The following is a 19003-nucleotide window of genomic DNA, read 5'->3' on the forward strand; positions in this document are numbered from 1 at the left end:
GGGCCTGGCACTGCTCATTGAGCCCAAATCTGCCTCTGGGGAAGGGCCTGGCACTGCCCATTCACCCCAAATCTGCCTCTGGGGAAGGGCCTGGCACTGCTCATTGAGCCCAAATCTGCCTCTGGGGAAGGGCCTGGCACTGCCCATTCACCCCAAATCTGCCTCTGGGAAAGGGCCTGGCACTGCCCATTCACCCCAAATCTGCCTCTGGGGAAGGGCCTGGCACTGCCCATTCACCCCAAATCTGCCTCTGGGAAAGGGCCTGGCACTGCTCAATCCTCCAGTTGGAGAGTGAAGGGATGGGAATAAACCCCAAATGTGAGGTGAGGGCAATAAACCCCAAATCTGCCTCTGGGGAAGGGCCTGGCACTGCCCATTCACCCCAAATCTGCCTCTGGGGAAGGGCCTGGCACTGCTCATTGAGCCCAAATCTGCCTCTGGGGAAGGGCCTGGCACTGCCCATTCACCCCAAATCTGCCTCTGGGGAAGGGCCTGGCACTGCGCATTGCTCCAGCTGGGGAGTGAGGGGATGGGAATAAACCCCAAATGTGAGGTGAGGGCAATAAACCCCAAGTCTGGCAGGGACACAGCAGGAGAGGCAGGAACACCTCCCAGGCTGATGGGACAGCCCCAGAAGTGCCAGAGCTGAGAGCTCAAGGGTTTAGAGCCCAGCTGCAGGCTGAGCTTTGTGCCACAGCCCAGTGTTCCTCCCCAGGCCCTGCTGGGCTGTCACAGCACTCAGATCTGCGCCTGTCCCTGCTGGAACAGCCTCAGCCCATTGGAAATGCTCCCCTGAGCCTGGAGCTCTCCCTCTCACTGGGTCTGTGCCCCCAGAGAGGGGATCCAAGGCCTGGGATCATCCCTGGGGCTGCAGAGGGACTGGAGGGAATGCTGGACAGAAACCCTGTGATTCCTTTTCCTTAAATTATAATAATTTATACCAAGGGCAGTTCCTTCTCTGTGTTTTATTCCTGAACGCTCAGCAGGGAGTGACAGAAGTGTCACCCTTACCCAGCCTCAGCAGCCACTTCTGAGGGATAAAATCCCTAAATCCAGACAGAACAGGCACTTACAGCTGGATAGCATCCTGAAATTACCACAGAATAATCCCTGACCTTGGGGCTGGCAGGAACCAGAGCCCCCTCTGCACTTTGTTCCAATGAATCCACAGAGCAAGCGGTGAATTTTCATGTTTTTAATTAAAAGCTGTCCATTTTTCAGCTGTTGCTGATCATTCCTGACCTCACAGTGTTCTAAGGCATCAACCCCCTTCCCTCCTTCCTGAGGAGCAAATTGGTGCTTCCAGAGAATTCCCTTTGCCATGCAGGGGTTTGGCTGTGCAGGGGCTCCAGGTGGGCTCAGCACATCAGCCCAGAAATGCACAAAATTCAGAGAGGCTGAATGGGCTGGGAATGAAACCCCCAGGGCTCTGCCCTTGGATTCCCAGGCCACCAACACACACAGAGGTGACAGGGCCACCCTGGGCTCCCGGTTTGGCACCAGAACAGCTGGGATTGGTCCCAGTTTGGGCTGTGGAATTGAATTTGTCCCAGGCTCAGGGCTGGGTCACACCCACAGGGACATCCCTGCTCCCAGGAGAAATCAAATCTCAAAGGGAACATCCAAAATCCAGCATTTCATGGGAACTGAGGGATGCAGGCCATGGTACCATTTTGCAGCTGGATAAATCTTTTCCCTTCCATGCAAAGGAAATACAAACTATAACTTAGTAAAAGGGAAAACAAACAAAAAACCAACAAAACCCCAAAAAAACAAAACAAAGAACCCCAAACAAACAAACAAACCCCAAAAAACCAAAAAAATCCACCCCAACCCAACTTGGTTTGTAGCACAGGAAAAAGCCCCAAACCAGACTCCAGTGGCAACAAAGAAATTCACAGTCCACACATGAAAATCCCTGAAATAACTCTGTCCCAGTGCTGGGAGCTGCCATCAAACTCTCATTTTCTTCACAAAAATAAAAAAGGAATGACTTCAGTGGTGTGAAGTGGCTCCCCACAGCTGCAAATAAAACTCTGCTCCTTTCTCAGGCAAAAATAAATAAAGCACAGCCCTGGATTTGCACAGAGTGAAGGCTGGGGAGGCCTGGGAGCCCCAGCTGCTCCCTGGCTCTTGGCAAGGCAATGCCCATGGGGTTGGCACCGAGTGTTTCCCAGGTTTTATCTTGGAAAAAGCAAAAAGCAGAAAGGGATGCATGGCAGCACCTTGTTCTGGGCTGCCTGAACTCTGTCCCACCTTGGGGAGTCCTCCTGGGGCTGACCCTGCTCCACATGGACACCCCACAGGGACCAAGGGCTCCCCAAGGCAGCCACGGCCACAAATCCCTGTGGGAGCTGCTGGAAAATAGGGAAAAAGGGGGGAAACCCACCCAAACCCTGCTGTGATGGATTTGTCTGCACAGGGCTGGAGCTGGGTGGGTTCTGGTGACACCAGCGACTTCCCAGTGTCCCATGGGGGGGATCCAAGTGTCCATCAGCCAGGACACTGGGCCAGGGACAGGCAGGGGCAGGAGGGCTCCAGGAGTCCCAAAGCCCTGGGCTGGGATGCAGGGCAGGCAGGGGCTCCATGGGGCACAGCACCACAGTCCTGAGCATCCCTGGCTCCTTCCAGGACTGTCCCCTGCTCCAAGCCACGTCCTGACCCTCTGCCAGCACCCCAAGGGGGTCCCACAGCCTGGGATCCCCCCAAAGGGATCCAGGAGCTGCACAGGCACCCCAGGGGCCAGGGGGGAGCAGGGCAGAGCAGAGCAGAGCAGAGCAGCCTCACACAAGCGGCCTAAAGACAAAATGCAGCCCCAAAACCCAGCTGGGAGCCAGCCTGAGCTGTGCCCAGCCAGGGGCGCCCTGGCACCTCGGGGTGTCACTTCTTCTCCAGGAAGGGCCCGAAGAGCCCCCAGTCGAAGGCCAGCATGGCCTGGGGGTTGGGCCTCTCCTTGGGCTTCTTGAAGGTGTCCCTGTGGGAGCGCAGGGCCCTGAGCACCTCCACGGGCTCTGTCCTGCCCGTGAACCTCTGCACGGCCTCCTCCCTGCAAGGGACAGCCCCGTGAGCCTGGGGACACAGGGGACACGTGGGGACACAGCCCTGGGGCTCCTCCCTGCAAGGGACAGCCCTGGGGACACAGGGGATACATGGGGACACAGCCCTGGGGCTCCTCCCTGCAAGGGACAGCCCTGGGGACACAGGGGACACGTGGGGACACAGCCCTGGGGCTCCTCCCTGCAAGGGACAGCCCTGGGGACACAGGGGACACACCCTGGGGACACAGCCCTGGGGTCCTCCCTGCAAGGGACAGCCCTGTCAGCCTGGGGACACATGGGGACACAGCCCTATGAGCCTGGGGACACACCCTGGGGACACAGCCCTGGGGCTCCTCCCTGCAAAGGACAGCCCTGGGGACACAGGGGACACAGGGGGACACAGGGGACACAGCCCTGTGAGCCATGGAGACACAGGGGACACAGCCCTGGGGCTCCTCCCTGCAAGGGACAGCCCTGTCAGCCTGGGGACACATGGGGACACAGCCCTGTGAGCCTGGGGACACACCCTGGGGACACAGCCCTGGGGCTCCTCCCTGCAAGGGACAGCCCTGGGGACACAGGGGACACAGGGGGACACAGGGGACACAGCCCTGGGGCTCCTCCCTGCAAGGGACAGCCCTGGGGACACAGGGGACACACCCTAGGCTGGGATGGACAGTGGGCACACGGGGGCTCTGGGGTGACCTTGTGTATGGGCATCCTCCCCTGGCCCCTGGCTGGGATTTCCCAGCAGGGTTTTGGGAGCAGGGATGGTGCAAGAGGGGAAGGGGAGCAGGGGTGGTTCAGGAGGGTTTGGGAGCAGGGATGGTTCAGGAGGGTTTGGGAGCAGGGATGGATGGTTCAGGAGGGTTTGGGAGCAGGGATGGATGGTTCAGGAGGGTTTGGGAGCAGGGATGGATGGTTCAGGAGGGTTTGGGAGCAGGGATGGTTCAGGAGGGTTTGGGAGCAGGGATGGATGGTTCAGGAGGGTTTGGGAGCAGGGATGGTTCAGGAGGGTTTGGGAGCAGGGATGGATGGTTCAGGAGGGTTTGGGAGCAGGGATGGTTCAGGAGGGTTTGGGAGCAGGGATGGTTCAGGAGGGTTTGGGAGCAGGGATGGATGGTTCAGGAGGGTTTGGGAGCAGGGATGGATGGTTCAGGAGGGTTTGGGAGCAGGGATGGTGCAGGAGGGTTTGGGAGCAGGGATGGATGGTCAGGTTTGGGGCAGGAGGGGTTTGGGAGCAGTTTGGGCAGGAGCCCGCAGCGCTTACGTGACCCGCAGGAAGGGGTTGTACAGGAACTCCTCCTGCAGCGTGGAGGGCACCGTGGGCAGGTCCTCGTCATCCCTCTGCTGCCAGGGGACACAGGTGTCCAAATCCCGCTGCCATCCCACACCTGGCACCCCTGGCACAGGGGACACCATCACTTACCTTGGCCCACGCCAGCTTCTCCTTCACCACCTCATTCTCTGGCTCCACCTTCAAGGCGAATTTGAGGTTTCTGACGGTGCATTCGTGGCCACAGAAAACTTTCTGCGGGAGGCAGCGGGCATCAGACCTGCTCCCAGGGCAGGTCCCGGCCTGAGATCCCTGCCCTGAGACCCAGAATCCCTGTCCCAGCCCAGAATTCCTGCCCTGAGCCCCAGACCCTGTCCCAGCCCCAGAATCCCTGTCCCAGCCCAGGATCCCTATCTTGAGCCCCCTCCCGGCCCCAGGAGCCCCCAGGCAGGGAGGGGAGGGCTCTCACCGTGTCCTTGGGCAGGGTGCCCAGGATCTGGGTGAGGTTGGTGTGCATCTGCTCCGCTGTGCCCTCGAAGAACTGCCCGCAGCCCCCCACGAACAAGGTGTCACCTGTGGGACAGGGTGGGCACCAAGGGACACCAGGAATGGGGTGCCAGGGTCACCCCAGCAGCGCTGAGTGTGGGGACAGGCAGCACACAGGGAGTGTGTCCCCAAAGGCCACGGGGGACACGTGGGTACCTGAGAAAAGAGCTGGAGCATCCGGGGAATCGTCCTCCCACATGAAGTAGCACATGTGGCCCGAGGTGTGGCACGGTGTGAAGAGACACCTCACTCTGATGGTCCCAAACTGGGGGGACAGAGGGTCAGGGTCCCCCTGAGGGGGACAAACAGACCCCCAGGCCTCCCCACGCCTGCCCGGGGCCCAGCAGGTCACAGATCTGATGGGGCTTTGGGGGAGGCCAGCTGCGTCTGCCCCGATGGCATTTGGGATCTAGGAGAGGGTGGGAGCCTCCAGCACAACCCCAAACAGGCTGGGATTGGGATGAGCTTCCTGGAATCTGTGGGGCCACATCCGCACCCACCCCAGGACACCAAGAGCTGAGCACAGCCCAGAAGCACCAACCCCACTGGGGACCACTGGGGACAGTGTGACCACTCCACTCTGCTCTGCACCGGGGACAGTGTGACCACCCCATTCTCCTTCCTACTGGGGACAGTGTGACCACCCCATCCCCCTCAGCAGCAGGAGGAGCCCTGTGTGTCCCCACCCGGTGTCCCCAGCCCTGCAGGCCCTCACCGAGAGCTCCTGGCCGTGGCTGACCCTGTGTGTGAGGGCCCCGATGCGCTCGTCAGCCCCGAACACCTGCAGGCCTGGCAGCAGCTGGGCCAGCTCCTCATTGCCCCTGGCGTGGTCCCTGGGGCACAGCAGGGACTGGGATTGGGACTGGGAACGGGCACCGTCCCCGTGGGGACACAGCCACCGTCCCCGTGGGGACACAGCCACCCCGAGCGGGTCACACCTACCAGTGGTGGTGGGTGGTGAGGATGGCCTTGAGCACCACGTCCTCCTTCCTGATGATCTCCAGCAGCTGAAAGGGACCAGAGCAGCGGTGAGAGAGCACGGGAGGTGACACACACCCACAATGACCTGTCCCCTGTGCCACCAGGCAGGGCAATCCCCCAATGCACCCCTGAGGGTGGGACACAAAGGTGTGACCCTGCCTGGAGCAGGGGGATGGCACCACGGCCTTGGGGGCGTTTTTGGCCGGTGCTTTCTCAGGGAAGGCACAGAGGAGGGCACGGTGCCACCGGCACGGCAGGGACACGGCGGCCGTGCCACCCACGCTGGCACAGGGCACTGCCAGCCCCGCACGGTGCCAGGAGGCTCCGGTGCCAGCTCAACACGCAGGGCCAGGAGCAGCTCCGGCTGCGGGAGGAAGGAAATGCCCGAGTCAGCCCCGAACGCCGAAAAGCCGCGACAGGGAGGGCTGGGGACAGCGGGACAGCGACACGGGGACACGGCGGGCCGGGAAAGGGGGTGCCCATGGGGTCACCGTGCACAGGGCTGGCTTTGGGGGGATCCCGCTGGATGTGGGGGCTGCGGGGCGCGGCTCGGGCTGGGAGCGGCTCGGGGACCCGCAGGGACAGGGCAGGGCAGGGCAGGGCAGGGCAGGGGTCCCAGCGCACCCGGGGCATGGGGGGCTCTGTCCTGCCCGGGGATGTCCCACGGATACCCCGCCATGGGGACACCGCCACCCCGGACCCGCTCACCCGCTTGGGGACCGCGGCGTCCACGGCCAGGGCGTGCCGGGTGCTCTCCTCGATCACCAGGTACATGTAGTTGTCCTCCAGCACGGAGATCACCTTCACCTTCATGGCCCCGGGAGGCTGCGGGACCCCGGCGCGTCCCCAGCGCCACCCCCGGGGCGGTGCCGCGTGTGCGGGGCGGGACACGCAGCGTGGGGCGGGCACAGCCCGGCCATGGGGACGTGGGGGACAGGGGGACCCGGGGACAGCCCCAGTGCCAGCCTGGGCGCATCCTGACACCCCCCGGGTGCAGGAAGGGAGGGAAGCCTCAGCTCTGTCCCCAAAATCAGCCCCTGCCTGCCCCCAGGGCCAGCGGGGACAGGGGGAGGGATGGGGGGCTGGCACTGGAGGGACGCAGCAGCGGGGACAGAAGGTGCGGAGCGGTGCCGGACACTGGAACTGCTGCAGGGGGTCCCGCAGGGTCTCTGCCCCAGGGACAGGGTCCCACCCCGAGTGCAGGAAGCCCCAAAGGCTCAGGAAACAGAGCTGAGCTTCCCCAGGGCTGGCCATGGCTCCCACATGGAATTATTGAGGCTGGAAAAGTCCCCCGAGACAGAGCCCAACCATTCCCCCCAAAAACCAGTGTCCCATGTCCCCAAGTGCCACATCCACAGGGCTGTTAATCCCCTCAGGGATGGGGACCCCTGCCCTGGGCAGCTGTGCCAGGGCTGGGCAGCCCCTCCAGGAAGGAATTTTCCCTAAAATCCCACCCTGAGCTGCCCTGGCCCAGCTTGAGGCCGTTCCCTGTGCTCCTGTCCCTGTTCCCTGGAGCAGAGCCCAACCCTCCAGGCTGAGCCCCTTCCCAGCTCCCTCAGGGATTCTGCAGCCCCTTCCCAGCCCCGTTCCCTTCCCTGGCCATGCTCCAGCCCCTCCATGTCCTTCTTGTCCTGAGGGGCCCAAATGCCCCTCGTGAGGAAGGACTGGCACTCACAGGCAGCAAAACAAGGGCTGAACCCTCCCCTGTTCCCCTTCCACAAAAATGCAGCTGCCACTGAAGCCCCTGGGGTCCCCACAGTGCCACCCACTCACCCCAGGATTGGGCAGAATGACACTCCCAGCCGGTTGACTTCAATCTCTAGTGCAAACCCAAGAAATTCAGGAATCTGTGAGTTAACAACCTCTGCTTCCAGCTGTTCTTTATTTCCCCTCTGCCCAGCCCTCAGGACAGTCACACTCATCAGGACAGTCACACTCAGGTGTGGCAGCACAGCTCTAGGTAACACTTTTCTCTCTGAACCACAGAAAATTCAGCATTTTAAAGCAAATGGAGGCCTGGTGCCACCCCACATCCCTGCTCACCTGGGGACAGGTAACCACTGCTCAGCTGCCTGTGACTCCCAGGCCTGCTGCAGGGCTGCCACCACCCTCAGGGGGACAGGCACCCACCAGGAGTGGCTGCTCCTGCATTCTGAGGCACCAGCCAGAGCCTGGCACAGCTCACACACAGGGGACAGCAGGCAGCAGCTTCATGCAACAGCTTGGGGCTCAAAGGGTGCAAGCACAGCAATGCCTGGGGACAAGGGAGCAGCTGGATGGCCCCAGAGCCACCCCCAGGGCCAGGGCAGCCCGTGGGGCTCCCAGGGGACACCCTGAAGCAGCACTGGCACGGCAGGTCTGGCCCTGGAGGACACCCAGAATGCTGAAGTAGCAGCATGGAGGAAACATTGAGATCTGCAGCTCCTGTGTTTGGTCTCTGCTTCACACAAAGACGTCTCAGTCCCACCTTGTCCATCCACAGCAAGGACAGGAGCTGCTTCCTGAACCCCAGGCTTGATCCTGCCCAGCCTGGGGTCTCACACCAACACTTGCACAATGATCTGCAGGTGACATGTGACAGCTTGAGAGAGCAAGAGGAGGATAAATATTCTTCATCACAATATAAATATGCTGTAGAACATCTCAACAAGGGCAAAGTGCTTTTTTTTTTTTTTTCTGAATTAAAACAAAACAAAAAAACCTAAAGAAAACTTGTCTCAACCACGACAGAAGATTTGACTCCTAAAACATCTGAAAGGTCTAAGTGACACTTGAAGTGACATTAAAGTGACGCAGGCAGGGCTCAGTCCCTGGGCACTCTGAAGTTGTCCTTCTCTTTCCTGATGGCGCCCATGACCCGCACAGGGTCGCTGTCCCCAACGTGCTCCTGGACTGACTTCTCCCTGCCAGGAGGGAAGAGCAGGGTCAGGGTGGGATCCTGCAGGCACCAGCTCAGGGCTCAGGGCTGCACTTCAGCACCAAACCCCGGCCTTTGGCACAGCTCCCAGCTTGGCCTGCAGGCTCAGGAGGAAACGGCACCTGCTGGGTACAGGAACAGACACACCAAAGGCTGTTCTGCCTCCTGGGCCAGGGAATGAGGCTCAGCACAACCCCCAAATGCAGGAGCCCTCTGCCAGGACAGCCAGTGGGAGCCCTGGAGGCGCCCAGGCAGGGATGAGGGAGGCACTGGGACGGTTCCCTACCTCACTCTCATGAAGGGGTTGTAGGTGAACTCCTCAGCGATGGTGGAGGGGATGGTGGGCTCTCCACTGTCGTACTGGGCCTGCAAAGAGGGACACAGGGCTGCTCCACCAGGGATTCTGGGGAGCAGGGAGTGCCCTGGACACAACAGGGGTTTCCAGGCAGGGAATTTCTCCCCTAGACAGCAAACTGTGGGCACAGGCAAACCCTGCTCCCCTGGAACACAGCATCCTGCAGCTCCTGGCTCTTAACTCCCTCTGTTTTCCCAGCCCTGTCTCCTCTCCTGCAGCTCCTGAGCAAGGCTCTGTGTGCAGGGAAGGAGGAGCAGCTCAGCTCACCTTGGCCCAGGCCAGCTTCTCATGGATGTTGGGGTTCCTGGGCTCCACGTGCCGAGCAAACTTGAGGTTGTTGATGGTGTACTCGTGGCCACAGTAAACCCTCTGGGAAGAGAAGGGACAGCGACACAGTGACACTGGGCACTGCAATGGCACTGCCAGGTGCCAGCAGCACAGCAGGAACAGCACACTCCACCCAAAACCCCCAAATGGAGACAGGCACACGTGCCAGGACTCAGCAGGCAGAACAAGCTGCCAGCTGAAGAGATGAGAGCCCCATGTCCCAGCCCAGCAGCCTTTAACCACCAGCCCCTGCTCCTTCCCCACACAGCACAAACATTTGGGGCAGGCCAACCCTCCCCAGGGCCCTGCAGCACCACAGGACTCCTGTAAGCATCCATTCCTTGCACACAGCAGTCCCTGTGCCCAGCAGCACCCTCAGGGTGTTCCTCTGCTCTGGGTGCTGCTCCGGGCTGCTCACTCACACAAAAGGAGAGGTTTGTACCGTTCTGGGGTCCAGGCTGCCCAGAATCTCAATCAGTGCCCTGTACATCTCCTCTGGGGTGCCCTCGAAGAACTTGCCGCAGCCAGCCACGAACAGGGTGTCACCTGCAGGGGTGACAATGGCATCAGGCCACAGCAGGCTGCCCACACCAGCCTGGGGGCTCAGCCCTGCCCCTGCTGCCCCAGGGCACAGCCACAGCAGCACTGCTGGCACACGTGGGAGCCTCACCAGGCACCTCCTGCCAGCACCTCTGAGCTGTGGGCAGCCCCTGTCCCCTGCTGCCCCCTCCTATAGGGGACAAGGGACGCTTTTCTTTGCTGTGAAACTGAACAAAGATGAGTCACCTCTATTTTCTGCCCAGTGCTCCCTAAAATCCTGTTTAAGGCTCTTTCTCTTCCATGCAGGAGCTTCTGGAGGACACAGGGATGAAGCAGAGCCCCAGGGAAGGGGATTCCTTCTCCCCAAAGCAGGATGCAGGCCCCAAACCAGCAGTGGAGCACCAGCCCTCCCTGACTCCCCTACTCTCTCCTCTCTCTGCTGTCAGACTTGAGCACAGATATATGGAAAAGCAACAGGGTTTGGGATCAGTTTGGCCTCCAACAGGAAACCAACAGCTCTTTTCTCCAGGAAAAAAAAAAAATGCTGGATGTAGGACTCCTGCAGGGCTCACTGCTGATGCTGCCTGCAGGGTGTGCAGCCCTGGCTCACAGATCCACAGGGGCTTCCCCAGCTCCACCTGCTTGGAAAGGGGAGCAGGGTGTGGATGTTCAGCAGCTGCCCTGGCAGGAAGGGAGGGAGGGAGGGATGCACATCCAGAGGCACCCAGGCAGAGGGGGAGCTTTGTTTTTTGCAAGGGAACCTCCCAACTCCTCACCTGTAAAAACTGCAGGTGGCTCGGAGCTATTTGGCTTAGTCACATAATAACAGATGTGGCCCGAGGTGTGACACGGCGTACTGAGGCATTTCACACTCAGAGATCCCACCTGGGAAGAAGGCAGAACACTAAAGCTGAAGCTGCAATGGCATGGTTAGAGAAGAATTGCTACTCTCAGAGCTCTAATGGTCCTAAATGTGCCCCAGGCTGGCAGGAAGCAGCAGCTCTGCTCCTGGGAGAGCCCGGGGAGGGAGGGAGGGCTGGCACGGAGCTGTTTCCTCAAGCAGGTGTCCTGACAAAGGGAACTGCCACATCCTTTCATGTCCATGCCCTCAAAGCCTGGCTGGCAGCAGGAGCCAACAGAGAATCCTAAACAAAGCTGATGGAGCGTGGAAAAACCCCAAACAGAAATGGAGCTGAGGGGAGAAGTGGATGAGAAAAAGGCAAGGATTCAACAACACAGCCTCATGTGCTCCCCTTCCTGTGCTCCCTCCTGTGCTGTGCCCCTCCTGGGGTGCACCCCGGGCCCTTCATGCCTGCCTGCACCTGTCCCAGCAGTGCTGTCACCTGCCAGCTGGGGACAGCCAGGCTGGCACTGCTGTGCTCAGCCCATCTCCCAGCTGGCATCCCACAGGAACAGCTGGATCTGTCCTCCTGGATCTCACTGTGCTCCTGGCAGAGCACAATCCCTGCTGTCACACTGTCCCTGCCTTGTCACACTGTCCCTGTCACACAATCCCTGTCCTGTCTCACTGTCCCTGCTCTGTCACACTGCCCCCATCCTGTCACATTGTCCCAGTCACACTGCCTTTATCCTGTCACACTGTCCCTGCCTTGTCACACTGTCCCTGTCACACAATCCCTGTCCTGTCTCACTGTCCCTGCTCTGTCACACTGCCCCCATCCTGTCACATTGTCCCAGTCACACTGCCTTTATCCTGTCACACTGTCCCTGCCTTGTCACACTGTCCCTGTCACACAATCCCTGTCCTGTCTCACTGTCCCTGCTCTGTCACACTGCCCCCATCCTGTCACATTGTCCCAGTCACACTGCCTTTATCCTGTCACACTGTCCCTGCCTTGTCACACTGTCCCTGTCACACAATCCCTGTCCTGTCTCACTGTCCCTGCTCTGTCACACTGCCCCCATCCTGTCACATTGTCCCTGTCACACTGCCTTTATCCTGTCACACAGCCCCTGCCCTGTCCCCCAGCTGCACAGGGACACCCAGCATGTCCCAGCTGCCTCAGTGCTGTCCTCACACAAGGCAGAGGGGTTGCTGTCCCAGGGTTGGAAAATGGTGAAAGCTGCATTTCAGCCATCCCCCATGTGCTGAAAGGCACCAGAGCTGCCCAGCCTGGGTGGGGACAGAGCTGTGCCACAGGGAGGGGTGCCCAGAGCCCTGCAGTGCCTCCCTTTACCTTGAGAGATGTCAGGTGGGACACTCTGTGGGTCAGGGCCCCCACCCTGCTGTCCCCTCCATACACGTACAGCCCTGGCTCCATCTTCACCAGCTTCTCATTGCCTCCTGCATGGTCCCTGCAAGGGGGAAAAGGGGTTTAGGGAGGGATGAGCACAGGTTTGTGGTCACTGGGAGGGCAGTGGTGAGCTCCAGGGGATCATTTCTGATCCAGCCTCTCCCAGGATCCATCACTCCTCCCAGCCAAGGACAGGCACAACAACAGGAGTGGAGATCCTTTCTGCAGTAACTGGGGCGCTCAGAGGGGGAATCAATCCCTGACAGGTCCATCCCAGGTGGGAAACAGCAGCCTAGGGGCTCCCAGTAACCTCTGCAGTACCTGGGGCAGGGAGGGAATGGGGTGAGTGGAAAATGGGAACTCCAGCACCCCACAAAACACCAGGGAGCAGGCACAGAGCCAGCCCAGAGCCCGGCACTGCTGTGCTGCTGCTTTGTCCAGCTCAGGGCTGCTTGTTTCACTCTCCAGCCACAGGGGTGGCTCCACTCTGACCCACACACAGGTTACTACACAAAGCATTCGTGTTACACCCTGGCAGAGCCAATTTGTACCTGTGTGATCCTCCCACAGTGCTGACTGCAGGACGCCTCACGGGCCTGTCCTGGCACCTCAGCACCAACCTGCTCCCTCCCACACCCACAGCCGCCTCCACGCCCTGCACTGCACTGGCTGCCTGCAAAAATCACCATTTCAAAGGTGAAAGGCACTGACACACAGCTCAGAGCAAGGCCAAAGGATGAGCTCTGGTCCTTCTGCCTCAGCTGCTGCTCACAGATCACCCTGAATCCTGGCTGTGTGTGCGTGAGGGACCAGGACAGGGTGGTTACCAGTGGTGGTGGGTGGTCAGGACAGTGGTCAGCCTCACTCCATGCTTCTTGACTGCATCCAACACCTGCAGGAGGGACACAGGAGGAGAGTCACACCATGGAATGAGCTGGCAGCACCCCTGGTGGCATCTGGGCATGAGGGGTGAGAGCCACAGCAGCCCTGCAGGAGCTCATCCCACCCGGGCTGGAGGGAGAGGACAGCACACGAGCCCTGACCCAGCCCCAAGTGCCCTTTCCCTTTTCTGCTCTATCAAATTAAGGCCAAAATCCCAAAACAGGTCAGTAATTCCTGGATGGAGTGAGGGACACAGCAATCCCTGGGGTGAGTGGGGGACACAGCAATCCCTGAAATGAAGGACACAGCAGTCCCTGGGGTGTCCCCAGGCTGTCCCTGTGCCCAGCCAGCCCTTCCAGCCTTTCCCCCACACCTGAGGCGGCCTGGGGCTCGTTCCCTCCTGCAAGGCCACCCCAGAGCCAGGGGTGTTACCTTCTGGGGCTGCACGGGGTCCACGATGGCAGCCTCCCTGGTGTCCTGGTCGATGAGCAGGTACATGTAGTTGTCAGTGAGGGCGGGCAGGATTTCCACCTTCATGTCGGCCTGGCTCACTGCCTTGGGCTCCCTCAGCTCGTGCTCGGTGTGCAGGAATCCAGCTCGCAGCTGTGCTGCACCTGGGCACCAAAACCAGCCAGAGCTCAGCCCTGGGAGGGGACAGGAGGGACAGGGCATGGCAGGGGCCCCAGCCCACAGCACAGCCCGACCTGCCTCCTTCAGACATGAGAGAGGCCACCATGGGACAAAACCTGGTGCCCCTCAAGGCTCTGGGTGCTCCAGAGCTGCCCCAAGAAGCACAGGACACTTTGCTTTCCATGCAGGGACAATTCTGCACTTGCACCAAGGAGGAGATTTCAAGGGGCAGGAGAGCAGAATCGAGCTGGTCAAAGATCAGTCTGGGAGAGTAATTTTGCAAAAAAGGCACAAAGGACACGTCAGAGCCAAAAAACAAAGAGGAAGGAGGGAAAAAAAAAAAAAGAGAAATACAGAAATACACTGCTCTAAAAGAAATATCCAGTTTGTATTTCTGGGGGAAATGTCATCCTGCAGTGCACATGGACAGCAAACAGGCTCTCCGAGGGAGGAAGGGCTACCTGGCCAGGTAACACAGGGCCCTTGCTCATGCCTGCCCTGATGCAACACCAGAGCCTCCATGTTTGCTTTGGGTTCAATGTTTAATCACATCCAAGAAGCAAATTCCAGATGCAAATAACCTGGGCTCCACTGCTTGACTCTTACAGAAATAACCAACCCTGAGAGGCGTTACCACAGGAACTGAAGGAAGGGAAGCGAAGACAGCGAGGCCTGGCATTGCTGGGGCCCTGCAGCTCAGAGCTGAGCTCAAACACTCGCAGGGAAGGAGGTGCCAGTCCCTGCAGGTCAGGAACTGCTGGCTGAGCACCCACGAGGTGTTTGCACAACCCAGAGGTGCCTGTGCTGGCTCAGACCCATTTTATTCTGCACCACTGACTCTCCCAGAGGCTCCTGACTTTCCTGCTTGGCCACCTCGCTCTGTGCCACAGGGAGGGTCCCTGTGCTGGTGCTCACCCTGTCCCCCTGTCCCAGCCTGCCCACCCCTGATAAGAGCCCCACAGTCCTGCAGATCTGCTCCTGCTGCCAGGCACAGGGAGCTGTCAGGGCCCTCTGGCACAACCATCCTGCCCAGAGCTTCTTGCCCTTCCACCTCCACCATCCCTGCTCACGAGGGAAGGGGAACCACTGAAATTAAACATAGTGCTCAAAAAGCAAACCCAAAGCACAACACAACAGGCATGCACTGGGTATTTACAGGACTGGGAGAAGCATCCCTACCTGCAGTGCTCCTCTGGAGAAGACTCCTTTCAAAAAAAGAACACAAAAAAAAAAGCCCTTACTAGTCTTTGATGGGGAAAAAATGCCCAAAAAACAACTGCTTGCCAACAGGGAGAACTTTTGGATTCTGTCAGTCACAAGAGTTATCTATACTGGGTGCTTGTTTGCACGCTAGACACCAACTAGGAAAAAAAAATACAACCAAAAGGAAACAACCCAACCTTAACTTCAACTCAAAGGAAATATTCACATACTTCAAATGCTTCTTTCATATGAACCATCTCTAACCTCGGCCCGGATCCCACAGTCTCTTTGCATGTGTAATTTGCAATTCCTACCAAACAAACAAACAAACAAGCTGCACCACATAAGGAAATGTTTCCTAACATGTAATTTCAACAAAGGAACGAGAAAACATCCACCAAGAATGAAACTCATGCTTTGTGAGTTGCCATGTGCGGCTCAGGAGCAGAGCAGGGAGCTCCTCATGCCCTGGACAGGTCTGAGCAGGGCGTGAGGAGCTCCCTGGCCATGCTCAGATCCTGTCACACACAGAGCTCTGCCTCAGAACTCATTAATGCCCAGTGATTCATTCTCGCTCAGCTTTGTCTGGAGCAGAGGAATGGGACAGCAGGTCTGAATCACCCACCTGGGCTTGTGGAATGGACCATGGGCACAGCTGGAGCAGCAGAAGGGAAAGATTTTGCAGCTGGAGGTGTTAATGTCAGCAGGCAGGTTCCCTCAGAACCCGGCTGCTTCCTGCACTTCCTCCAGAACGTTTGGGGTTACTCTATTACATAAAAGAGTGGAAAATTCCCGTTCCAAGCAGGGCTGTCACTCAGAAATGACTGCAGGCCCAGCTGCTGTGCTGCCTCACACGAACCACGCTCACTCTTTACACTCTGCGGGGATTTTTGGGATACCCAGCGAGTTTGTGGCTCCAGGAAATGTGTCCAAAGCCAAGACGGCTCCCAGTCCCGGCAGGGGAAGGTGCAGAGCCCACCCTGGGAGCTCCGGACCTGTCACGGGCTCGGTCTGGCACTGCCACACGGCAGCTCCCGGCAGCGTCCCTGCCACAGAACCCCGGCGATTCTCGCCCATCACAGCCACGTCTTAAACCCCCAGTGATGCAAAACCACCTGCGGAGACTTCCCAGAGAGCCCAGGAGCCGGTGAGGATTTAGGCCCGAAATGCAACCGCAAGCTCGGACCGTTTGGGGTCGGTTCCATCACCGGTACAAGCTGTCACCCGCCGAACGCAGCCCGGCCCCCCATCCTCCTCATCCTCCTCCTCCCTGAGCACTGACCGCCGGCCCGGGGCTCCGCAGGGCCTCCGCGATGGGCTGAGCACGGCACGGCCCCGGCTGCAGCCCAGAGCTGCCGGCCTGCTCGGGCCGTGAGTCAGCCCCAGGGCCGGGCACGCCCGCGGCCGCGAGGCACGGCCCGAGAGCAACCGCCGCACGTACCGGCTCGGAGAACGGCCCCGAGGACGGCCCCGGCTGCCAGGGCGGTGCCGAGCCCCCGCCAGCCCCCGCGGAGCATCGTGCACCCCGCCCGGCCCGGTTACCTTGGCTGTCCGCCCCAGGAGGCGGCGGCAGCGCCGGCACGGCCCGGCCCGGCCCGGCCCGGCGTGCGGGGGGCGGCGCTGCGCCCGGCCGGCCCCGGGCCCGGCCCCCGGCCCGCCCGCTCGGCCCGCGGAGGAGGAGCGGGAGCAGCGGCGGCGCCGTGCGGGCACCCGCAAGGACGCGGCAAGGGCGGCCATGGCCGGCTCCAAACCGCTGTCCCGCTTCTGGGAGTGGGGCAGGAACATCGTGTGCGTGGGGCGCAACTACGCGGAGCACGCCAAGGAGATGGGCAGCGCCCTGCCCGCGGAGCCGCTCTTCTTCCTCAAGCCCTCCTCGGCCTACGTGCGGGAAGGGTCCCCGATCGTGCGGCCCTACTACTGCCGGAACCTGCACCACGAGGTGGAGCTGGGCGTGCTCATCGGCCGCAGGGCTCAGGCCGTGCCGCAGGAGCGGGCCATGGAGCACGTGGCGGGCTATGCCCTGTGCCTGGACATGACCGCCCGCGACACCCAGGAGCAGTGCAAGCAGAAGGGGCTGCCCTGGACCTTGGCCAAAGGCTTCGGCTCCTCCTGCCCCGTCAGTGACTTCGTGCCCAAGGAGAAGATCCCGGACCCGCACAAGCTGCAGATCTGGCTGAAGGTGAACGAGAAGCTGAGGCAGGAGGGGGACACCTCGTCCATGATCTTCTCCATCCCTTACCTGATCAGCTACATCAGCCACATATTCACCTTGGAAGAAGGGGACCTGATTCTCACGGGGTCTCCCAAAGGAGTGGGGTCCGTGGAGGCCAACGATGAGATCGAGGCGGGGATCAGGGACGTGGTGTCCATGAGGTTCAAGGTGGTGCAGGGCACCGAACCCCGGAGCCCAAAAGGTGTTTGAGTGCCACTGCCCCATCTCCATGGAGGCTTCAGCACACCTGGAGTGCGGCCCAGCCTGGAGCAGGTGGAGCCCAGAAGCTCCAGATTCCAACATTTAATTCCAAAACCATACCTGGGAACTGGAGGCTGAGACATTGGAGAGGGCAATGGGCCTGGCTGTCCTTCTGTATGTGCTTCTGTTCTGCTGGTGCTTTGAGTATTGCCTTAAAATAAAAATTACTGATCAAAACAATTCAAATGATGATGTAGGAGCTAAGGCTTAGCCGTGCTGTGGAAAATCAAAGGTTTATGTGAAGATGTTCAGCCCTAAATCAAGAGTTGCAGCTTTGCAAAGAGTTTCCTCTGCAAGAGAAAGATGTTTGATTTTTTTGGATTAGTTTTGTGATTCCTCCCTGCTTTTTTCAAACATACAAATTAAAGAAGGATGGCTTTTCCTCCCACTCCAGGGGGCGAAGGCAGCAGGAAGTGTGCCAGATGTTTGGCAGATTGTTTTTTGCCTAAACTGAGATTTAAAAATGTTCTAAAAGTGAAATAATGTAAAATGATCAAGAATAAAGAAGCACGTGGATAAAGATCACCACCAAACTTTTCTTTTGAGTGATTTCAATGTATTTTTAGTGAAACAGTAAGTGCAGCAGTTGCTGTTACCAGTGCATGCAGCAGTTGGAGGTTTAAGTGTTTCCAGCTGCTGAAAGCCACGCTGGGTAACTTTCCCCAGTTCCCAACTCCAGCTGTTCCAGCACTCCCCACCGGTTTGCATGACAGTGAGTTCTCTTTCAATTCAACAGCAAGTTGTAAAATATAATTTAAAAAATCCTCCCCATGCAGACATCAAAACCTTGATTTTCAAAGGTTGCACAGAACTGGCTCATTTCTAACAAAAACAGATGGATGTTTTTGTTTTTACATAAATGCAAACCAGCAAAGTTAAACACGTCCATTTATCAGAGCCAGATCTTAATAACTGCTAGGAAAAGCTTTGGTTTTAAAAATGGGGAGTTCTACAGAGAAAAATCCCGTCTCCCAAAGAGAAGCAGCTCTGTGAGAGCAGCACAGTCCAGGGTGCTGCACACCACACTGGCAGAAGAAATTGAAGAATTCCTTTAGAATTTCTTCAGAATTAAAAGAGCCATTAGGGTGAACAGTTCTGGAAGAGGAAGGATGGAATTGAAGTGTCTGCACTGTTTGCATTTCCCATCTCTGGCAACAGCAGCAGGGCATCATTTGCAGATTGGTCTCCAGCCCTGGGTATTGACAGAGTTGGGATTAAGTTATTGGAAACATTCCCCTCAGCATGGGAATTGCTGTGGCTGGGAAATGTTAAATAATTTATTGCTACAAGAGGGATGCTGTGACCCAGCACTGGCAGCATTTTTGGGGTCTTTATTGCCACCCACGAGTCAGGGGTGCGGTCTGGGATTATTTGTCAGGATTTCCTGTTTCTGGGGGGTTTTCTCTGTGCCATGTTGATTTAAGGGTAGGGAGGGCACCAGGGGGATCAGAGTTCCCTGGGATGTCCTGGCCTGAAACCCTTTGGCAGAGCAGGGCTGGGGGATCTCCCTCTGTTGGAATCAGGCTGAGTCCCAACATGCTCAGGAGTGAGGATGTGGACAGGAATATATTAAAAACAGG

General features: G+C 58.8%; 4 protein-coding genes across 7 annotated transcripts in view; 1 reads left to right on the forward strand and 3 right to left on the reverse strand.

Annotated features, from left to right (window-relative positions):
- Window positions 1-2450: 2450 nt before the first annotated feature.
- Window positions 2451-6700, reverse strand: LOC128933757 (hydroxyacylglutathione hydrolase-like protein). 2 transcript variants are annotated; one of them, XM_054270834.1, is made up of 8 exons: window positions 6550-6700; window positions 5803-5867; window positions 5576-5693; window positions 5017-5125; window positions 4784-4887; window positions 4468-4569; window positions 4309-4385; window positions 2451-3046 (listed from the first exon to the last, which is right to left on the reverse strand). In XM_054270834.1, exons 1-8 carry the CDS (start codon window positions 6652-6654, stop codon window positions 2881-2883), a joined length of 846 nt encoding a protein of 281 aa, XP_054126809.1. In that variant the 5' UTR covers window positions 6655-6700; the 3' UTR covers window positions 2451-2880. The 2 variants fall into 2 exon arrangements, with proteins under 2 accessions (XP_054126809.1, XP_054126808.1); XM_054270833.1 differs by having other exon boundaries at window positions 4309-4388.
- A 1787-nt stretch (window positions 6701-8487) lies between these two features.
- Window positions 8488-16559, reverse strand: LOC128933908 (hydroxyacylglutathione hydrolase, mitochondrial). Of its 3 annotated transcripts, XM_054271064.1 has the most exons (10): window positions 16493-16530; window positions 14927-14952; window positions 13550-13731; window positions 13063-13127; window positions 12179-12296; window positions 10757-10865; window positions 9883-9986; window positions 9381-9482; window positions 9045-9124; window positions 8488-8744 (listed from the first exon to the last, which is right to left on the reverse strand). In XM_054271064.1, the coding sequence occupies exons 3-10, from the start codon at window positions 13652-13654 to the stop codon at window positions 8645-8647; spliced, it is 783 nt and encodes a 260-aa protein (XP_054127039.1). In that variant the 5' UTR covers window positions 13655-13731; window positions 14927-14952; window positions 16493-16530; the 3' UTR covers window positions 8488-8644. The 3 variants fall into 3 exon arrangements, with proteins under 3 accessions (XP_054127039.1, XP_054127037.1, XP_054127036.1); XM_054271062.1 differs by lacking the exon at window positions 14927-14952 and having other exon boundaries at window positions 16493-16559; XM_054271061.1 differs by lacking the exons at window positions 14927-14952; window positions 16493-16530 and adding an exon at window positions 16392-16456.
- ZNF598 (zinc finger protein 598, E3 ubiquitin ligase) overlaps window positions 9803-19003 on the reverse strand; it is a 181614-nt gene continuing 172413 nt past the window's right edge. The window contains exon 13 of the mRNA XM_054271076.1: window positions 9803-9814. The gene's annotated coding sequence lies outside the window, so the exon portion shown is untranslated. The remainder of the gene's footprint in view (window positions 9815-19003) is intronic.
- Window positions 16627-17950, forward strand: FAHD1 (fumarylacetoacetate hydrolase domain containing 1). The gene has a single exon (XM_054271069.1). It carries the CDS (start codon window positions 16686-16688, stop codon window positions 17370-17372), a length of 687 nt encoding a protein of 228 aa, XP_054127044.1. The 5' UTR covers window positions 16627-16685; the 3' UTR covers window positions 17373-17950.

This window comes from Melozone crissalis, unplaced genomic scaffold (genome assembly GCF_028551555.1).
Source record: "Melozone crissalis strain CALT ecotype California unplaced genomic scaffold, PUWL_Pcris_2 ptg000012l_1, whole genome shotgun sequence".
NCBI classification, from domain to species: domain Eukaryota; kingdom Metazoa; phylum Chordata; class Aves; order Passeriformes; family Passerellidae; genus Melozone; species Melozone crissalis.